The sequence below is a fragment of the Electrophorus electricus genome, chromosome 10 (assembly GCF_013358815.1).
Source record: "Electrophorus electricus isolate fEleEle1 chromosome 10, fEleEle1.pri, whole genome shotgun sequence".
Taxonomy (NCBI): Eukaryota; Metazoa; Chordata; class Actinopteri; order Gymnotiformes; family Gymnotidae; genus Electrophorus; species Electrophorus electricus.
Window position 1 is genome coordinate 3,471,580 of NC_049544.1, and position 13,421 is coordinate 3,485,000.

The 13,421-nt window shown below is 39.0% G+C and overlaps 3 protein-coding genes across 5 annotated transcripts in view; 2 read left to right on the forward strand and 1 right to left on the reverse strand.

Moving 5' to 3' along the window:
* Nucleotides 1–2: 2 nt before the first annotated feature.
* Nucleotides 3–4,348, forward strand: zgc:92606 (uncharacterized protein LOC100000242 homolog). The gene is made up of 5 exons (XM_026999181.2): nucleotides 3–251; nucleotides 1,390–1,479; nucleotides 1,612–1,690; nucleotides 1,820–1,938; nucleotides 3,834–4,348. Exons 2-5 carry the CDS (start codon nucleotides 1,390–1,392, stop codon nucleotides 3,897–3,899), a joined length of 354 nt encoding a protein of 117 aa, XP_026854982.2. The 5' UTR covers nucleotides 3–251; the 3' UTR covers nucleotides 3,900–4,348.
* A 1,741-nt stretch (nucleotides 4,349–6,089) lies between these two features.
* Nucleotides 6,090–12,092, forward strand: si:dkey-26c10.5 (uncharacterized protein LOC563797 homolog). 3 transcript variants are annotated; one of them, XM_035530979.1, is made up of 8 exons: nucleotides 6,090–6,196; nucleotides 6,306–6,448; nucleotides 6,705–6,818; nucleotides 8,446–8,544; nucleotides 9,678–9,794; nucleotides 9,995–10,146; nucleotides 10,233–10,333; nucleotides 11,564–12,092. In XM_035530979.1, the coding sequence occupies exons 2-8, from the start codon at nucleotides 6,352–6,354 to the stop codon at nucleotides 11,700–11,702; spliced, it is 819 nt and encodes a 272-aa protein (XP_035386872.1). In that variant the 5' UTR covers nucleotides 6,090–6,196; nucleotides 6,306–6,351; the 3' UTR covers nucleotides 11,703–12,092. The 3 variants fall into 3 exon arrangements, with proteins under 3 accessions (XP_035386872.1, XP_026854960.2, XP_026854961.2); XM_026999159.2 differs by having other exon boundaries at nucleotides 6,140–6,448; XM_026999160.2 differs by lacking the exons at nucleotides 6,090–6,196; nucleotides 6,306–6,448; nucleotides 6,705–6,818 and adding an exon at nucleotides 7,896–8,303.
* A 73-nt stretch (nucleotides 12,093–12,165) lies between these two features.
* The window catches only part of trpv6 (transient receptor potential cation channel, subfamily V, member 6), an 8,901-nt gene continuing 7,645 nt past the window's right edge, over nucleotides 12,166–13,421 (reverse strand). The window contains exons 15-17 of the mRNA XM_026999188.2: nucleotides 13,171–13,421; nucleotides 12,978–13,084; nucleotides 12,166–12,515 (exon numbers count right to left, since the gene is read on the reverse strand). The exon at nucleotides 13,171–13,421 is cut by the window's right edge and continues 18 nt beyond it. Coding sequence (XP_026854989.2) covers nucleotides 12,251–12,515; nucleotides 12,978–13,084; nucleotides 13,171–13,421 — 623 coding nt within the window. The 3' untranslated portion in view covers nucleotides 12,166–12,250. The remainder of the gene's footprint in view (nucleotides 12,516–12,977; nucleotides 13,085–13,170) is intronic.

Below are 13,421 nucleotides of genomic sequence, written 5' to 3' on the forward strand. Positions count from 1 at the left end.
TCGTTTATAAACGGTATATATATATATATATATTTTATTGGTTGAAACGCAACTAAAGAGGCGGTACAGTGTTGTTGTTGCGGTGTTAGTAGGAAAAGTGAATAAGTCGACGTTTAAAAATAGATCAAGATCCATAAGTTAGTATTAAAAAAAAAAACGGATATTATTGCGTGATTATTATCTATTATCTAATCGTGGGAGAAGAAGGCGTCCGATTTCAGCCGCTACTAAATCCCTTTTTGGGTTAAAAGGTAAGTTTATATAACTCCTCAACTGCGCCTCTTATAACATTATTTCAGTATTGTGGTTACAGCTTGTCTACGGACTTAGCTACCTAACCTAATTTGTGACATTATGTAATATTAGAGAAACGTTAGCCACTTTGTTTAATTACAAGGCAACTGTGGATTTCTTATTTTCTTAAAACCCCTTACGAAATAACAGGTCACACCACATAAACAAGACTAACAGTCTTCGAGGAATTAGCTAGGGTTAACTTGCCATTTATTCAGTTTTCGTCGTTAAACGTTAAACATTGTCTTAAATATGCACTTTGATTACAGGCAACTTTTAGGTCATTTAGGTAGTTACATCAGTTAGCCAGTTACATCGAAAGGAAAATAGAGGTTAAGTGTTTAATAGTTTACGCTGTCATAACCCAAAAGCATAGGAAAAAACCAAAGGCAGTAGGGAGTGTTTTGCCATTCCATTGATGGTGCTAACTAGTAACATGCTGCAGCCCTAAGATTAAAGCCAGTGGCTCCCAGTGGTCCTGCAAGCACTGCACATCCGCAAGTTTCCAGCTCTAGCTCAGATAAATTCACTGAATTGCAAATTACCCGGTAGAATTAAGCTTTCAACCTTTCAACATGCAGTTTATTAATCTACCAAGTTTTGAGAGAAAGATTTTTGTTTCTTTTATGAAAGGATTATATATTCATCAGCTGTGCAAGCAGCTGTGTTTCTCTCTGTGTTTCTCTCGGAATTTTGTGTACTTCAATATAATTTTGAATATCTCTGTATCTCTTACCACAGTTACTCACCTGATCTATATATATATATATATATATATATATATATATATATATATATATATATATATATATATATATAGATCAGGTGAGTAACTGTGGTTACACACATACACATACAAATGCACTTTGCATATATATATATATATATATATATATATATATATATATATATATATATATATATATATATATGCAAAGTGCATTTGTATGTGTATGTGTGTATTCATGAGGGAATGCAGTAGCTGATGTGTAGCAGCAGTGAACATATTTTGTTATTGCTGTTGAATGAAGTGTGAATGAATTTGAAGATATTAATTCCAATATTTCATGTGCATTATATGTTTTTGTTCCTCAGATGAGTAGCCAGTACCAGCGCAGTATTCCGTTTGAGGTCAGAAGAAGGGAGGGGGAGACTGTTCGTGCCAAATATCCCAACAAAATTCCGGTCAGTTTCTCAATGGAAAATAGTGGTGTTTTAGCACTTAGACAGAACTTTCTAAAAGCTTCAGTGATCACATCGATGCTGTTATATTTCTCTGATGTTTGGCAAGGGCTCTGAATATGTTTCTTGAATTAGATCATTGTAGAGAGAGCTGCAAGATCACAAGTTCCTGAACTTGAACAAAATAAATACCTCGTTCCCTCAGATCTGACAGGTGGGTCAGTAACATTACAGCAACATCTGCGTGAATGTATTGTTAGAAATTTTAAAACCCTTTATGAAGTGATGAAGTGATTTCTGAATAAAAAGGTGTGTCCCCCCGGTCTCTCTCACTCTCACACAGTGGGCCAGCTGTTTTTCCTCATCAGACTGCGAGTGTCCATGAGGCCAGAAGAAGCGCTTTTCTTCTTTGTGAAAAACTCTATTCCTCCCTCCAGTTCCCCTCTTGCTGCTGTGTATGAGGTAGTCATACTATAACCACACTCAGACATACTGCTTCACATGAGTTTACAGTACAGTTGACTCCCACACTATTAATCCACGGCAAATGTCTTAAGAAAAATCAAGCCTTTTCATCATTTGTCAAAAGGGCCTGTACCACACTAGAAACTGTAAAGGAAATTATACCATAAGCACAAATATATACACATACATGCATTCTACAACAAAAGTCATTTCACCTCTGTTAAACTAAAAAGATATGCAAGTCAAAAGAAGTAACACATTAAAAAAATTCCATTGATCTTAATTTGAATATTAGGATAAATTATGTTACATATATTGAAAACCAATCGGATTAGACACGTGAATACACCTGGGATGACGTTTTCAAATAAGTGTGATTACTTAAGCCCTGTTGCATCCTTTCAGCAAAAATGTTTATGGATGCTTGACAGCCTCTTTGTTTGCTATACCACTGTGCACAGTGTGGACAGGCATTTGCAAAACTAATTTCAGAATTGTCTCAGTTTTGCTCTCGAATATGCTGTGTTTAATCCATTATGAATATATGTGGCAAAGCAGGTTCATTTGTATAACGCTTTTGATACACAGTGGCAATTCAAAGTGCTACACAGTGATATAGTTGAATAAATTAATAATAACAAAGCTTATTACATCCCAAGATCTCATACCTCAGTAAAATTAAAAAATAATTTAAAAAAAAATCCAGTCCCATGTCATGTCAAGACTGGAATACTGCAACTCCCTTTTGGTAGGCCTGCCTGCACACCACACTACATTTACATTTACAGCATTTAGCAGATGCTCTTATCCAGAGCAACTTACAAAAGTGCTTTGTCATTTACTCATAGAATATGCTAGTACAGTACAGTAGGTTAGAGTCCAAAATACCAATGAACTAGAATACTGTAGAATACAGGGATCAATGCTGATACCTAAACCTAATGTATTTTGTATTGCTGTCTTAAACAATGATAAGTGCAATAAACAATAAATGCTAGAGTTTGCTAAACAATATAAACAATACCCTACAATAAGTACTAATTTAGTCAGTCAATATGGGAGCAGTGTCAGTTGTCCTTTAAATATTCTGCAAATAGATGGGTCTTCAGTTTGCGTTTGAAAACTGCAAGGGACTCTGCTGTCCGGACAGCAAATGGGAGTTCATTCCACCATCTTGGAGCCAGGACTTGAGATTCGAAGTACTCTAGATCCTTACAGCTGATCGAGAGTGCAGATGCATGTCTCATATTCTCATGAGGTCCTGCTCTCTAATACCTGCAAGCACTTGTCTCCTCCTCACATTGTCTCTCGCACTCCTCATGCCTCTAGTACAGTGTGACTCGAACCACCGACCCTTAAGAGTCAGGAAGACCTGCCTCAACACTTGTTTCTGTACCAGCACCTGGATGGTGAAATGAACTCCCACCACATCGGCCTCTTGCTGTCTTCAAGCATAGACTAAAGAACCACCTTTAAAAAGACGCCTCACTATACCGCACATCTGTGGAGTCTTGGAAGTAGCACGCTAGAGGAGGGCAACCCTTCCAGTTAAGAAGAGCTGAAAAGAAACACTTGTGATGCATGGCAGAAATTTGAGATTTGCTTGCTATCATCCGTGCTAAGGCTTGCAGCTTCTGTAATGCAAAAAACTGTAAAAACAAACGTATGAAGTTCCACCCGTGACTGCTGTACTAACTTTTAGCATAGTTCCTTATAATGTACGGACCCTTTGTTACAGTTAAAGAGCCGACATTTCTGTTTTTTAAGTTAATTTGATTTATTCATTGTTCCTTAACTAAAAATAAAACATTAGTGGTCGTAGTATTCAACACTGCTCTGCAGCTGTTGTTCCTGGTCGGACACTTATCTGCCTCTTTCCACATTTCTTTCAGGAGCACCACGAGGAGGACCTGTTCCTGTATATAACCTACAGCAATGAGAGTGTGTATGGTGCCTGAGAGGATGAAGAGTGCTGGGGTGGGAACGGATGAATTAGAGAACAGAGCATGAGAAAGAGGGAGGGATAGAGGGAAGGAGGGAAGAGATGGAAATCAAAAAGATGGGAGAGGTGATAACTGTTTTTACCACTATGCTGAATAACAGTAAGCTCAAATATGCATTGTATAGCAGTGTGTTCGTGTCTATATGGGGGGGACATCCAGGTGTTTTTACAGCTATGGGAGTAGAGTATTCTGACTTTGAATTAAGATGGAGTGAGAAAGTATCAGAGGACAAAAGGCCGGAAAGGGGACCTTGAAAAAAGAGAGGATAAAGTTTTCCCACATTTCCATGACTCTTTCCTTGGAGTACCTTGGACTCATCTGTATTTAATGCAAATAGTATTTTTTGTAAAGATTTATGATACATTTTGTGAAAAATTAAAAAAAAAAAACTACTCGATTTTGAATTTCCTACATTCCTGTGAGATGTTTGTGGTGCCACTCTTCTTAGACTGTTGTGGGATTTGTTTTTGAAGGTTATCAGGTGAAATATGATTAGCAAACAGACACAACACACTCATTACAGTGACTAAAAACAGGTTAAACATGGTAGCATGTTATGTCTCTTATGCCAGATATACACTGCTTTATGAAAATAATTTCAGAGTAACACAATTTTTGTTTGGCTTTGTGTATAATTTGCATTTGGTAAATCGTGTAGGAATTTGTGCATACATAAGCACTTCATTTGCATATTTCAGCTGGGATACAGTAAAAATGTGCATTGCCTCAGAATCTTTGAAGGCTATGTCAGGAATAAGGACCTTCTGTAGCATAAAAAGGTGTTACTTCCCTTCTGGCCTGTTTCATGGAAGAAGGTCACGTTATAGACTTTGTCATCAGTGTAAATCTACATCCTGTAGTCTCTCACCATGCCATCAACAACATGGGGGTATAGGGAGTAAACATAATGGAAACCCCTAACCCAAATATATTAAAGCTCCTCAGAATGCTACATCCTAATGAGACTGTCAACTAAATGTACATATTCATATTTGTTTGTATATTGATGTAAGTATTTAGATATATATGTATATATTAAAAATATTTTATTTATTAATTATTTAGGAGTTTTTTGGGGGAGGGGGATGGATTATTCTTGGTGTGTGGGAACATCACAAGGTAAAAGTGCTCAGTTTGTCTGTGTTTGGTATGTATTGTTTTGATTTACAAGACCAAAATTTATTTTTCCAGTACTTGAAAGTTACACAGATGATGTACTACTTCCACCCCATATTCCAGTATGTGACCAGAGCATCTTTATAGTGTACTGCACCCTGTTATGCAACAGTTGCAGAAAATCTTTCCCAAGTGGACGGAACCTTTATACTTTCATGTGACCTCATGGTATGGTTTGTGTTTGTTGCATACTGGATAGTATAATGCTTACTACTATAGGGGCAGGTATCCAGTATACAGTGTACACTGAGTGCAGTATGCAGTATACAGTATGTAGTATTTCGAACATAGCCTTGGTTCTCCCTAAGGTTTCTTTCTCTTGCTCTCAGGGAGTTTTTTCTTGACTTTCTATGTACATATGATTTCTGTAAAGCTGCTTTGTGACATGTTGAAAAAAACACTTTACAAATAAAATAGAATTTAATTGAATTCCTTAAACAGATCCTTTACTCACTTCAGACCATCAATGGCTATATTAAATTTTATCAGTTAAATAGTTACCCAAGAGCAAGATGTTTTCCAGTAGACCATGTCATCGACATAAACAATATAATGGTCCCGGGGCCGGGACCCCCAAGCTGATGGCTACCAGCATGTGGCGCCACACATGGGCTTATGTTTATGTTGTGCTTGTGTTTGTCTAATGTTTCCTTTGTGTTTGTCTCCCTCAGGTGGTGGGTACTGAAGATCAGTAGTCACCACACCTACGGGTTGTTATGTTGTTATGAAATGTGGGTATTTAATGAAACTTTACTCACATTCAGTCTTATTCAACCCTTTACTCTCATTCAGTCTTTTCCAACATGCATCTACTTAAAGACAATTGTGCTGAGGGACCAACACAGACCTAGTGCATCGATCTTTGTCCTGACTGACAGCTTGTCAATCAAAAAAAAAGTGCAGGGGGGGGGCGCTTAGTTTTTTCAAGAATTTCAGCAGTCAAAGGAAGAGAGAAGTGGTGGAATGATGATGTGTGATGAGGAAGTGTGGAGAGAGCAAAACCAGGGGATGAGTAACAAGTAGGATTTATGCTGCTGGGAGTTCTTCACGACAAAGCTTTTCCAACTACACATCAGGTGTTGTCTAATTGCCATAGATTACTTTTGTAGAAACATGTTGGTAAACAGTAAAGGAAGAGCAGTTACATAAGTATCTGTTTTCCAAGAGTTTTCTGTGCACCATCAGGCATTGAAAGGAAAATAAAACAGAAGCAGCACACAGAGGGAGAGACATGGAAAAAGGGTCTGAGGTGGAGATGGAGCAGATCAGCCCAGCAGAAAAGAAAGAAGATGAGGATGTTAAGAAGGACACAGGACAAGAGACTAAAGGTAAATCATACAGCAGCTTATCTGCACAGTAAAGTTAAAGTTTGCAGTCAGTATTCCAACTTGTAAAGCGCAAACTGCTACTACTGAGTTCTACATTCCGAAAGGGAGAGGACATTTTCTATAACATAATTTAGCTACCGTGTTTTGGTGAACTTTTGGCTTTCTTTCCCTGACAATAATCATTTTTCTTGACTTTTCAATGGTTGTTTGTACCAAAAAAGCTAAGTTGTTCCTCTTTTTTTCCTTCCCTCAAAAGATGAGAAAGAATTAAAAGGAGAAAACAAGAATATATACTCAGTACTGTTCAATCCAACTGAAGATATCTACACATCATCTAAAATGCCAGGTTCCCCTCCAAAGTTCCATAAAGGTAAAGAATGCTACAGAACCCCCCCCCCCCCCCAATCATCACACCTAATTCCTAAACCAATGTGTTGTGTAGCCTGTGTAGTTTCCAAAGAACATTTCACAATTTCACAATACGTATCTTCATTTTTTGCTGATAGGAATGTTTGTGGACATATAAATGATAGTAATTAGGGGAAAAGAAGAAAAGATTTGCTGAGTGTTTGAAAATCCTTGCCCAATTTCAGCTGTCTCGGATATCTAATTCGGAACCTCTGAAAATGCAAAGAACCTGAAAAGAGGAACAGAGAGCCGGATAAACAGAGAACCATCGAGGCGGCCATTGCCTCCTGCCTCAGAAATAAAACCAAAATCATTCCTCCTTTAATCATGATAAAATGATGCTTTATTTTATTTCGTTTGACATGTTCCTTTTTTCTTCTTCCATTTCTTATGACTTTTTTTTCTTTTAAAACGGAGGTGGAAGGTGGAACATCGGATGCCCGTTTCTACTCTCCCACAATCAGTAGGCTGACCCAAACGGCCCAAGGCTGTTTCTAGTGTAACAGCCACCCATCTTCAACATTCGGCGCTCCACCCTTATCGTTTTGCGGGTGGATAACGTGGTTGGAACTTTTAGACTGGCTACTTTCTACTTTCTGTACTTTCCTAGTACACACTTTCTAAAAAGACCATGTAGAATGCATTGTAAACGATACAGAATTATTAATGCTATTCTGTATAATAATAGTTATTACTTATATTATTACTACTACCATTTTTACTGCTAACAACAACAACAACAACAACAACAGCAATCCATTTTTAAAATATCCTTTGTCACTTTTATGCATTTGATTAAGAAAAGAAATAGACCATAAAGGTCGTTACATATAATCATTAATTCAATGCAGTTCTTCTGCTTAAGTAAATCCTTAATTTGCATTTTTGCACGCACTTAAGGGGGAAAAGCAACACATAGAATACCTAATAAAAGAGCAAACTATTCCGCACCAGGACTATTCCTAAATAAAAAGGCTGACTCCGTTTCCCGGTAGCCCCGGAAGATATCTTTTGTTTGGGCTATAGTCTACAGAATCTGTCCTCGGATAACCCCATGGCTCTCGCCCTTGAGATCTGTAGCAGTAAACACGCTGCAGTGTAATGGGCGCCTGAAGGAACAGAGCAGGCACTGTGTTGCGCAGATTAACTAGATATCGGCAGCGGCCACCACGTTGCTATAGACACAAGGGACGGAAAAATCTCCGAGGTCAGACGCTGCCTTACAAGCACTGAAAAGAGCAGCCTGTGAACAGCAAAGCCTGTTGTCTGAGCGTGCTACGCCGCCAAAATAGCTTGCACGTTAACGAGACATTAAGTCCCGTTGAGCTTCGAGTCATGTACGTTAAATTTTGTAATTTTGGAAACTACGGTGGTAAGAAAGAAGGTCTGTCGGATACATCAAAGGACCTAAAGAGCTCTGTTGCACTGAAGGACCAACAGTGCTCAGGTGAAGACTGAATTCATTCGCTGACAAGAAATGGCCTTCGTTTGATTCCAGAAGCGAGATACCAGCTGCGTTTCCTATGTTTACAAGCAATATGATACGTTTTGTCAAAATGTGTCTAATTTCTTTTTTCCTCTTTGTTAAGATGTTAACGGAAGAGTCAATTTTTACCGAGGACTTTCCGTCATTCTCCTCCTCCTGTGTGTTCTGTTCCTGGCTGTGATTCTTGCGCTGTCTATAAAATGTAAGTAACATTTTATTACTGCTTATGACTGCTTTCGGTTTACATCAGACCCGTGCTACGTATCTTCTGAGGTACAACGCAATTAATGTTTAATGGTGATTCAATATGGTCATCATCATACAGTCCCACCCAGTGTTAGTTAGCTAGTTAAGATACCATAGAGAATGTCAAAGCAGGTTGGCGCCACACGTCTATGGTAATAATTCTTTCAGATCCTGTTTTCATAGGAATACACCCCAGGATGGTTTTTAATAAAACTGATATTTCATTTATTAAGGGTATGGGACATAGTACACTTCCTCTGAGCTTAAAATATAGTAATGATAATAAATGTTAAGTGGAGAAAAGCCAAGTACAGTTTTAAAAACCTTGTCATCAAATATTTCTAGTTACATGCAAATTAAGTGTAGAAATAAAATTATGTTTGGAGTTTTGGTAGATTAAAATATCTTTGGGGGAAATTTAATACAAGGGTAGTTAGTGCCTTGCAATGTTTTTCCATACATTTCAAATGTAGTTCAGAAACAGTTTAAGACTAGTTTGCTAAAATTTTAGTTTTGTCAAGGATCACTCCCAATGACGCATTGATTTCATTATAGGTCCAGTCAGCTGTTTTTTGTGTTTTTTGTGGCAGTTTACAAATTTGGAACCAAAAGACCTGATAAGAATCGTATCTTAGCAGACCCTGATCTGATCTGATCTGATCTGATCTGATGTTTTAAACCTTAAACCTTTAAACCTTAAATACTTTCTCAAAATAAATAAAATCCTCAGCTGCACTTTTAATATATTACTTAGTTCACACAAATTTTATTCACATATCTACTTATATTACAATGGGTAAAAATAATTTTAAATCTTAGTAACCAATTAATTTTATTTTTATCTCTGTATTGTCACCAAAGTATATTATTATAAGTTTAAGTTATGAGGTTTGGGAAACATATCAAGGCCGGTTTAGCCTAATACATTCCAAAGTTATGAAGTTATGATAGACTCTTCTGTTTGGGGGGGGGGGGGGGGGGAAGACACACCAGTAACATTACAAGAGGCAAATGTAGTTTAAAGTGTATTTTAAGCAACAGTTACTGTGCTGAAATGTATGATTTCTGCTCTTGGTGTCCAAACTTTAGTGTCTGAAGTGCAGGGCAACCAGGAGTGTCCGGATGTAGAGAAGACAACTGTGGCAGAAGCTTGCAACTGCCAGAAATGCGAGTTCATGTACAAAACACGGGCCTCAGACCACAACAGTGAGCCAGTCAAACATTAACACATTCAGTTTGCAAATGTCTCTTTACCCACATTAAACTTCCAGTTTAGTCATTACATACTGCACTTGGTGTTCACTTCTAATGAAGTATCTATGATGATATCTATGATGTGGGCTTCATAATAAATTCTCTCTCTCATTTGCATTTACATGTATGGCATTTGGTTCTCTCCCATGCAGAACATCTGTGCTCTGAGTGTGGGACCGGCTGGCATAAGTTTGAGAACTCCTGTTACTTCCTGTCTGAAAAACGCCTTAACTGGCTGGAGAGCAGGGAGAAATGCCAGGAAAAGGGTGGTGACCTGGCTGTCATCAGCAATGAGCGTGTTCAGGTCAGCCTGTCGGCAGACCTTCACAGCTGCAGCAATTTTTGTGTGTATTGCTGCTGCTAATGATATCTGATTATATCTTGCTTTAGACATTTCTGACTGAGAAAGGACCCATGCTGTATTGGATTGGCCTCCATGATTTAGGAACACAGCAGTGGACCTGGATTAACAATACTGCACTAACCCAGAGGTAAGAGACCAGTAGACCATAGTGAAGCCATGCATTTTATAGTTAGGTGTACATTACATGGTAAGAGTCAGAAATAAGTAGCACCATGAAATGATATTTGCATATCTTGATTCTAAATGTTATCAGACACTTAAAACTTTAAATGTATCCTTGTTGGATAAATGAGAACATGAATGAGTATAGTGAACATTTCAATTTATTGGTAAATGTTATTACATTTTTAACATACCCCTATGGGAAAGGAATATTATCTTTTTTGTTCAACAACGTACACTACAGTGATTATTTAAGCCACTGGTATACTGTACTTGGAAAAAAAAAAGCGTTTGTTATAGAAAAAACATACTGGTATTTTGCAAATGCTTAAGAAAAAAACCTTTTGCATTCCATCACCTTAGCTTTACTTCCTCAAACATCAAAGCAGCAGACTGGCTGCTAGCCTCCACCTCTGCATACATTCTTTGAAACCTGAACCTCTTAGGTATTGATGGTGCAAGTCAGGGCATAAAATGTCACCCCCTGGGCCTTTTTACAGTGTTCAGCAGCATCTCATATCCAGAGCCTGCTGAGCGATGGCAGTTTCTTGCTCTTACTGGCCACGGAAGAGGTGTAGGTGCGGTTTAGAGTGGCGGGCGCAAGACGGACGTCTGAAGGTGGAGGCGCGAGTCTCATGAAAGCAAACATAGGCTCTAGACTAGTGGCCATGGTCGGCGGCAGGTGTAAAATGGGGAAGTAAACTGCCGTGCTGTGTGTGTGCTGTGGTCGAGCCCTGGAAAATTGTATCATCATTTTGGGAAACCTAGATGTGCTTTTGACTCAGCAGAGGCCTCAGCTCTGTGCTCAGAATGGCTTCATGGAACGTATATCCCGATATCAGCTTGAAGGTTGTTTTTGTGTGAGAAATAAATCCTTTTACTGTTTATGCAAATAAAAAAAGGTCATTACTGTAATTGGTAGTTCAGGTACTAGAACTGGAGCTAAATGAGCTTGTTTTTAATAGAGCAGTTTTATTCTCAGCCTGGGTAAACCCCAGCACTGCAGAGGTCTGATTCCCCCCAAACAATCTATTCAGCTCATCAGTTAACAATCAGGCCCTTTGGAACCTGAATGAATGTTGTCACGGTTGGTAAAACAACAGGTTATACAGTGCAGGGGTACCCAGTACTGAGACTGGCAAGTTCTGATATGGAGTAAAGATACTTATATTGAGATGTTCCTTCTTTATGGCAGTTACTGGTTCCAAACGCCCAACGCTGGCCACTGTGCTTTGCTGAGAGGATGGAAGTCACCCCAGAACAACTGGTACTCAAACCGATGTGAGATATACTCACATTTCATCTGTGAGAGAGTTAAAGCTTTCTATAAATGAAACATGACCACCCCACGCATCAGTAACATCTGCATTTCATCTAATCATTTCACCCACTACTGCTGTAGCTCAGAATCAACACAAGAATTCACACAAGAAATCTTGTTCTGTGATGAATAATCAAGTAGAACGTGATGCACTTTTGCAGTTTTTAGCTGTGCAGTGGCCTACACCAAATAAGACACACCACGTGTATTCTCTTAAAGTGGCTCTGTGCGTTTTTTATTGCTCAGTTTTTTCTTTTTAATTGCACTGATTTTAATCCTAGAAAGAGTAGCACTAAAAAAATAAATTCTACACACTGTATTTTAAAATCAAGTGTATGCCTATGTAGCTGCCTTTATGTAAGAAGTCTTTGCCTGTTTATAATTAAAAATTTACTGTATGGTCTGTGATCTGTGATTCAGTTTTGTTTTTTTTTGTTAGTTTTTTACCCCACTTAGTTCCTATATAAGATTTTCAAATATAGCGTTATTGAAAGAATAAAATCATTCCACAGTTTATGCATTGTACACAACCAGCATCCCCTCAGTACATCTGATCAGATTTCAAACATATTTCATTTCAAGAGAATCGGAACACTCTTCGTTTTCTTGCTGTGTGCCAAGAACGCTCTGGCGAATGGTCTCCCAGCAGAGCTCTGACTTCCTGTTGGGTTGTGACCTGGCGTGCACTTGCATCTCCGTTGAGCTGTCTGTACTGCTGCTCTTCTCAGGCTCTTGTTTCTGCTTCTCATCTCCCTCGTCGGGTTTGGAGAACATGTTGACGTAGCGCCTCATCTTCTGTAAAAGCTGATCAGTGCGCTCCTCCACTCTGAAATGTGTCGGCCGTTAAATTACGCAGGCTCGATTTGCTAAAAATGCGTGGAGAGTTTTCGCATGCTGTGCAAATACACCCCTTAGTGTTGGTGAATGATTCAACGATTTCATATTTCAATCAGTTTAAAGAGTCTTTACAATATTGTGTAATTACAAGACTTAAATATTGTGTTATTGCTATTGAGCTTTTTAAACAGTTATAATAACTTTTACATTTAAAAAACCCCAATAAATTTCTGTAACAATGCTATATAAACACTGTTCAATATTTTAAATAATCAAACCTTGTAGTACCTACAAGTTTTTAATTCTGCTTGGTAGATGTTCGATACTATGTGAACCATGAATACATGGAACCGTGAAACATGAATACATGCAATTTAAATCGTAATTGTAATACCAATCAGAAAAATCTCGATGACATATCCCCCACAAATCGTTCAGCCCTAATTCTTACCGGAGGTACCAGCGGTCTCCCAGGCCATAGAGCAAGCCGCATTCACCCAGCCGTGGCCAAAGGTACCGTGGCAACCTCTGCTCCAGCATGAGGGTGGTGGCCACGACCTACAGACAACCCACAGGAAAACAAAAATAAGCCTCCCACGACGGCTCTCTCCTCAGCCATGCCGTCTGTGGCTCAGCTGACCCACCTGGGTCCTCCAGAGCTCGTCGCGCTCCTGACCGACACGCCATTGCGTGTCGCTCATCATGGCGGTGAGGAGGCTGATGAGGAGCAGGTGTGACACCACGCTGAAGCAGCAGTGCACCAAGTGCACGACGGGGTGGGTGTAGACGGTGTGGTCCACAGGCAGATCAATCAGGCCTATGGTCAGCTCGAACTCAGTGAAGAACGTAATGGGGAAGGAGCGGTACTGCGGCACGGACAGTGGTTCCTGGGTGA

Coding starts and splice junctions, on each gene's coding strand:
- zgc:92606 (XM_026999181.2), top strand. CDS start 1,390: ATGAGTAGCCAGTACCAGCGCAGTATTCCGTTTGAGGTCAGAAGAAGG. Junction 1,691..1,819: donor CGTTCCCTCAGATCTGACAG/GTGGGTCAGTAA, acceptor ACTCTCACACAG/TGGGCCAGCTGTTTTTCCTC. Junction 1,939..3,833: donor CTCTTGCTGCTGTGTATGAG/GTAGTCATACTA, acceptor CATTTCTTTCAG/GAGCACCACGAGGAGGACCT.
- si:dkey-26c10.5 (XM_035530979.1), top strand. CDS start 6,352: ATGGAAAAAGGGTCTGAGGTGGAGATGGAGCAGATCAGCCCAGCAGAA. Junction 6,449..6,704: donor CACAGGACAAGAGACTAAAG/GTAAATCATACA, acceptor TTCCCTCAAAAG/ATGAGAAAGAATTAAAAGGA. Junction 10,334..11,563: donor AATACTGCACTAACCCAGAG/GTAAGAGACCAG, acceptor TCTTTATGGCAG/TTACTGGTTCCAAACGCCCA.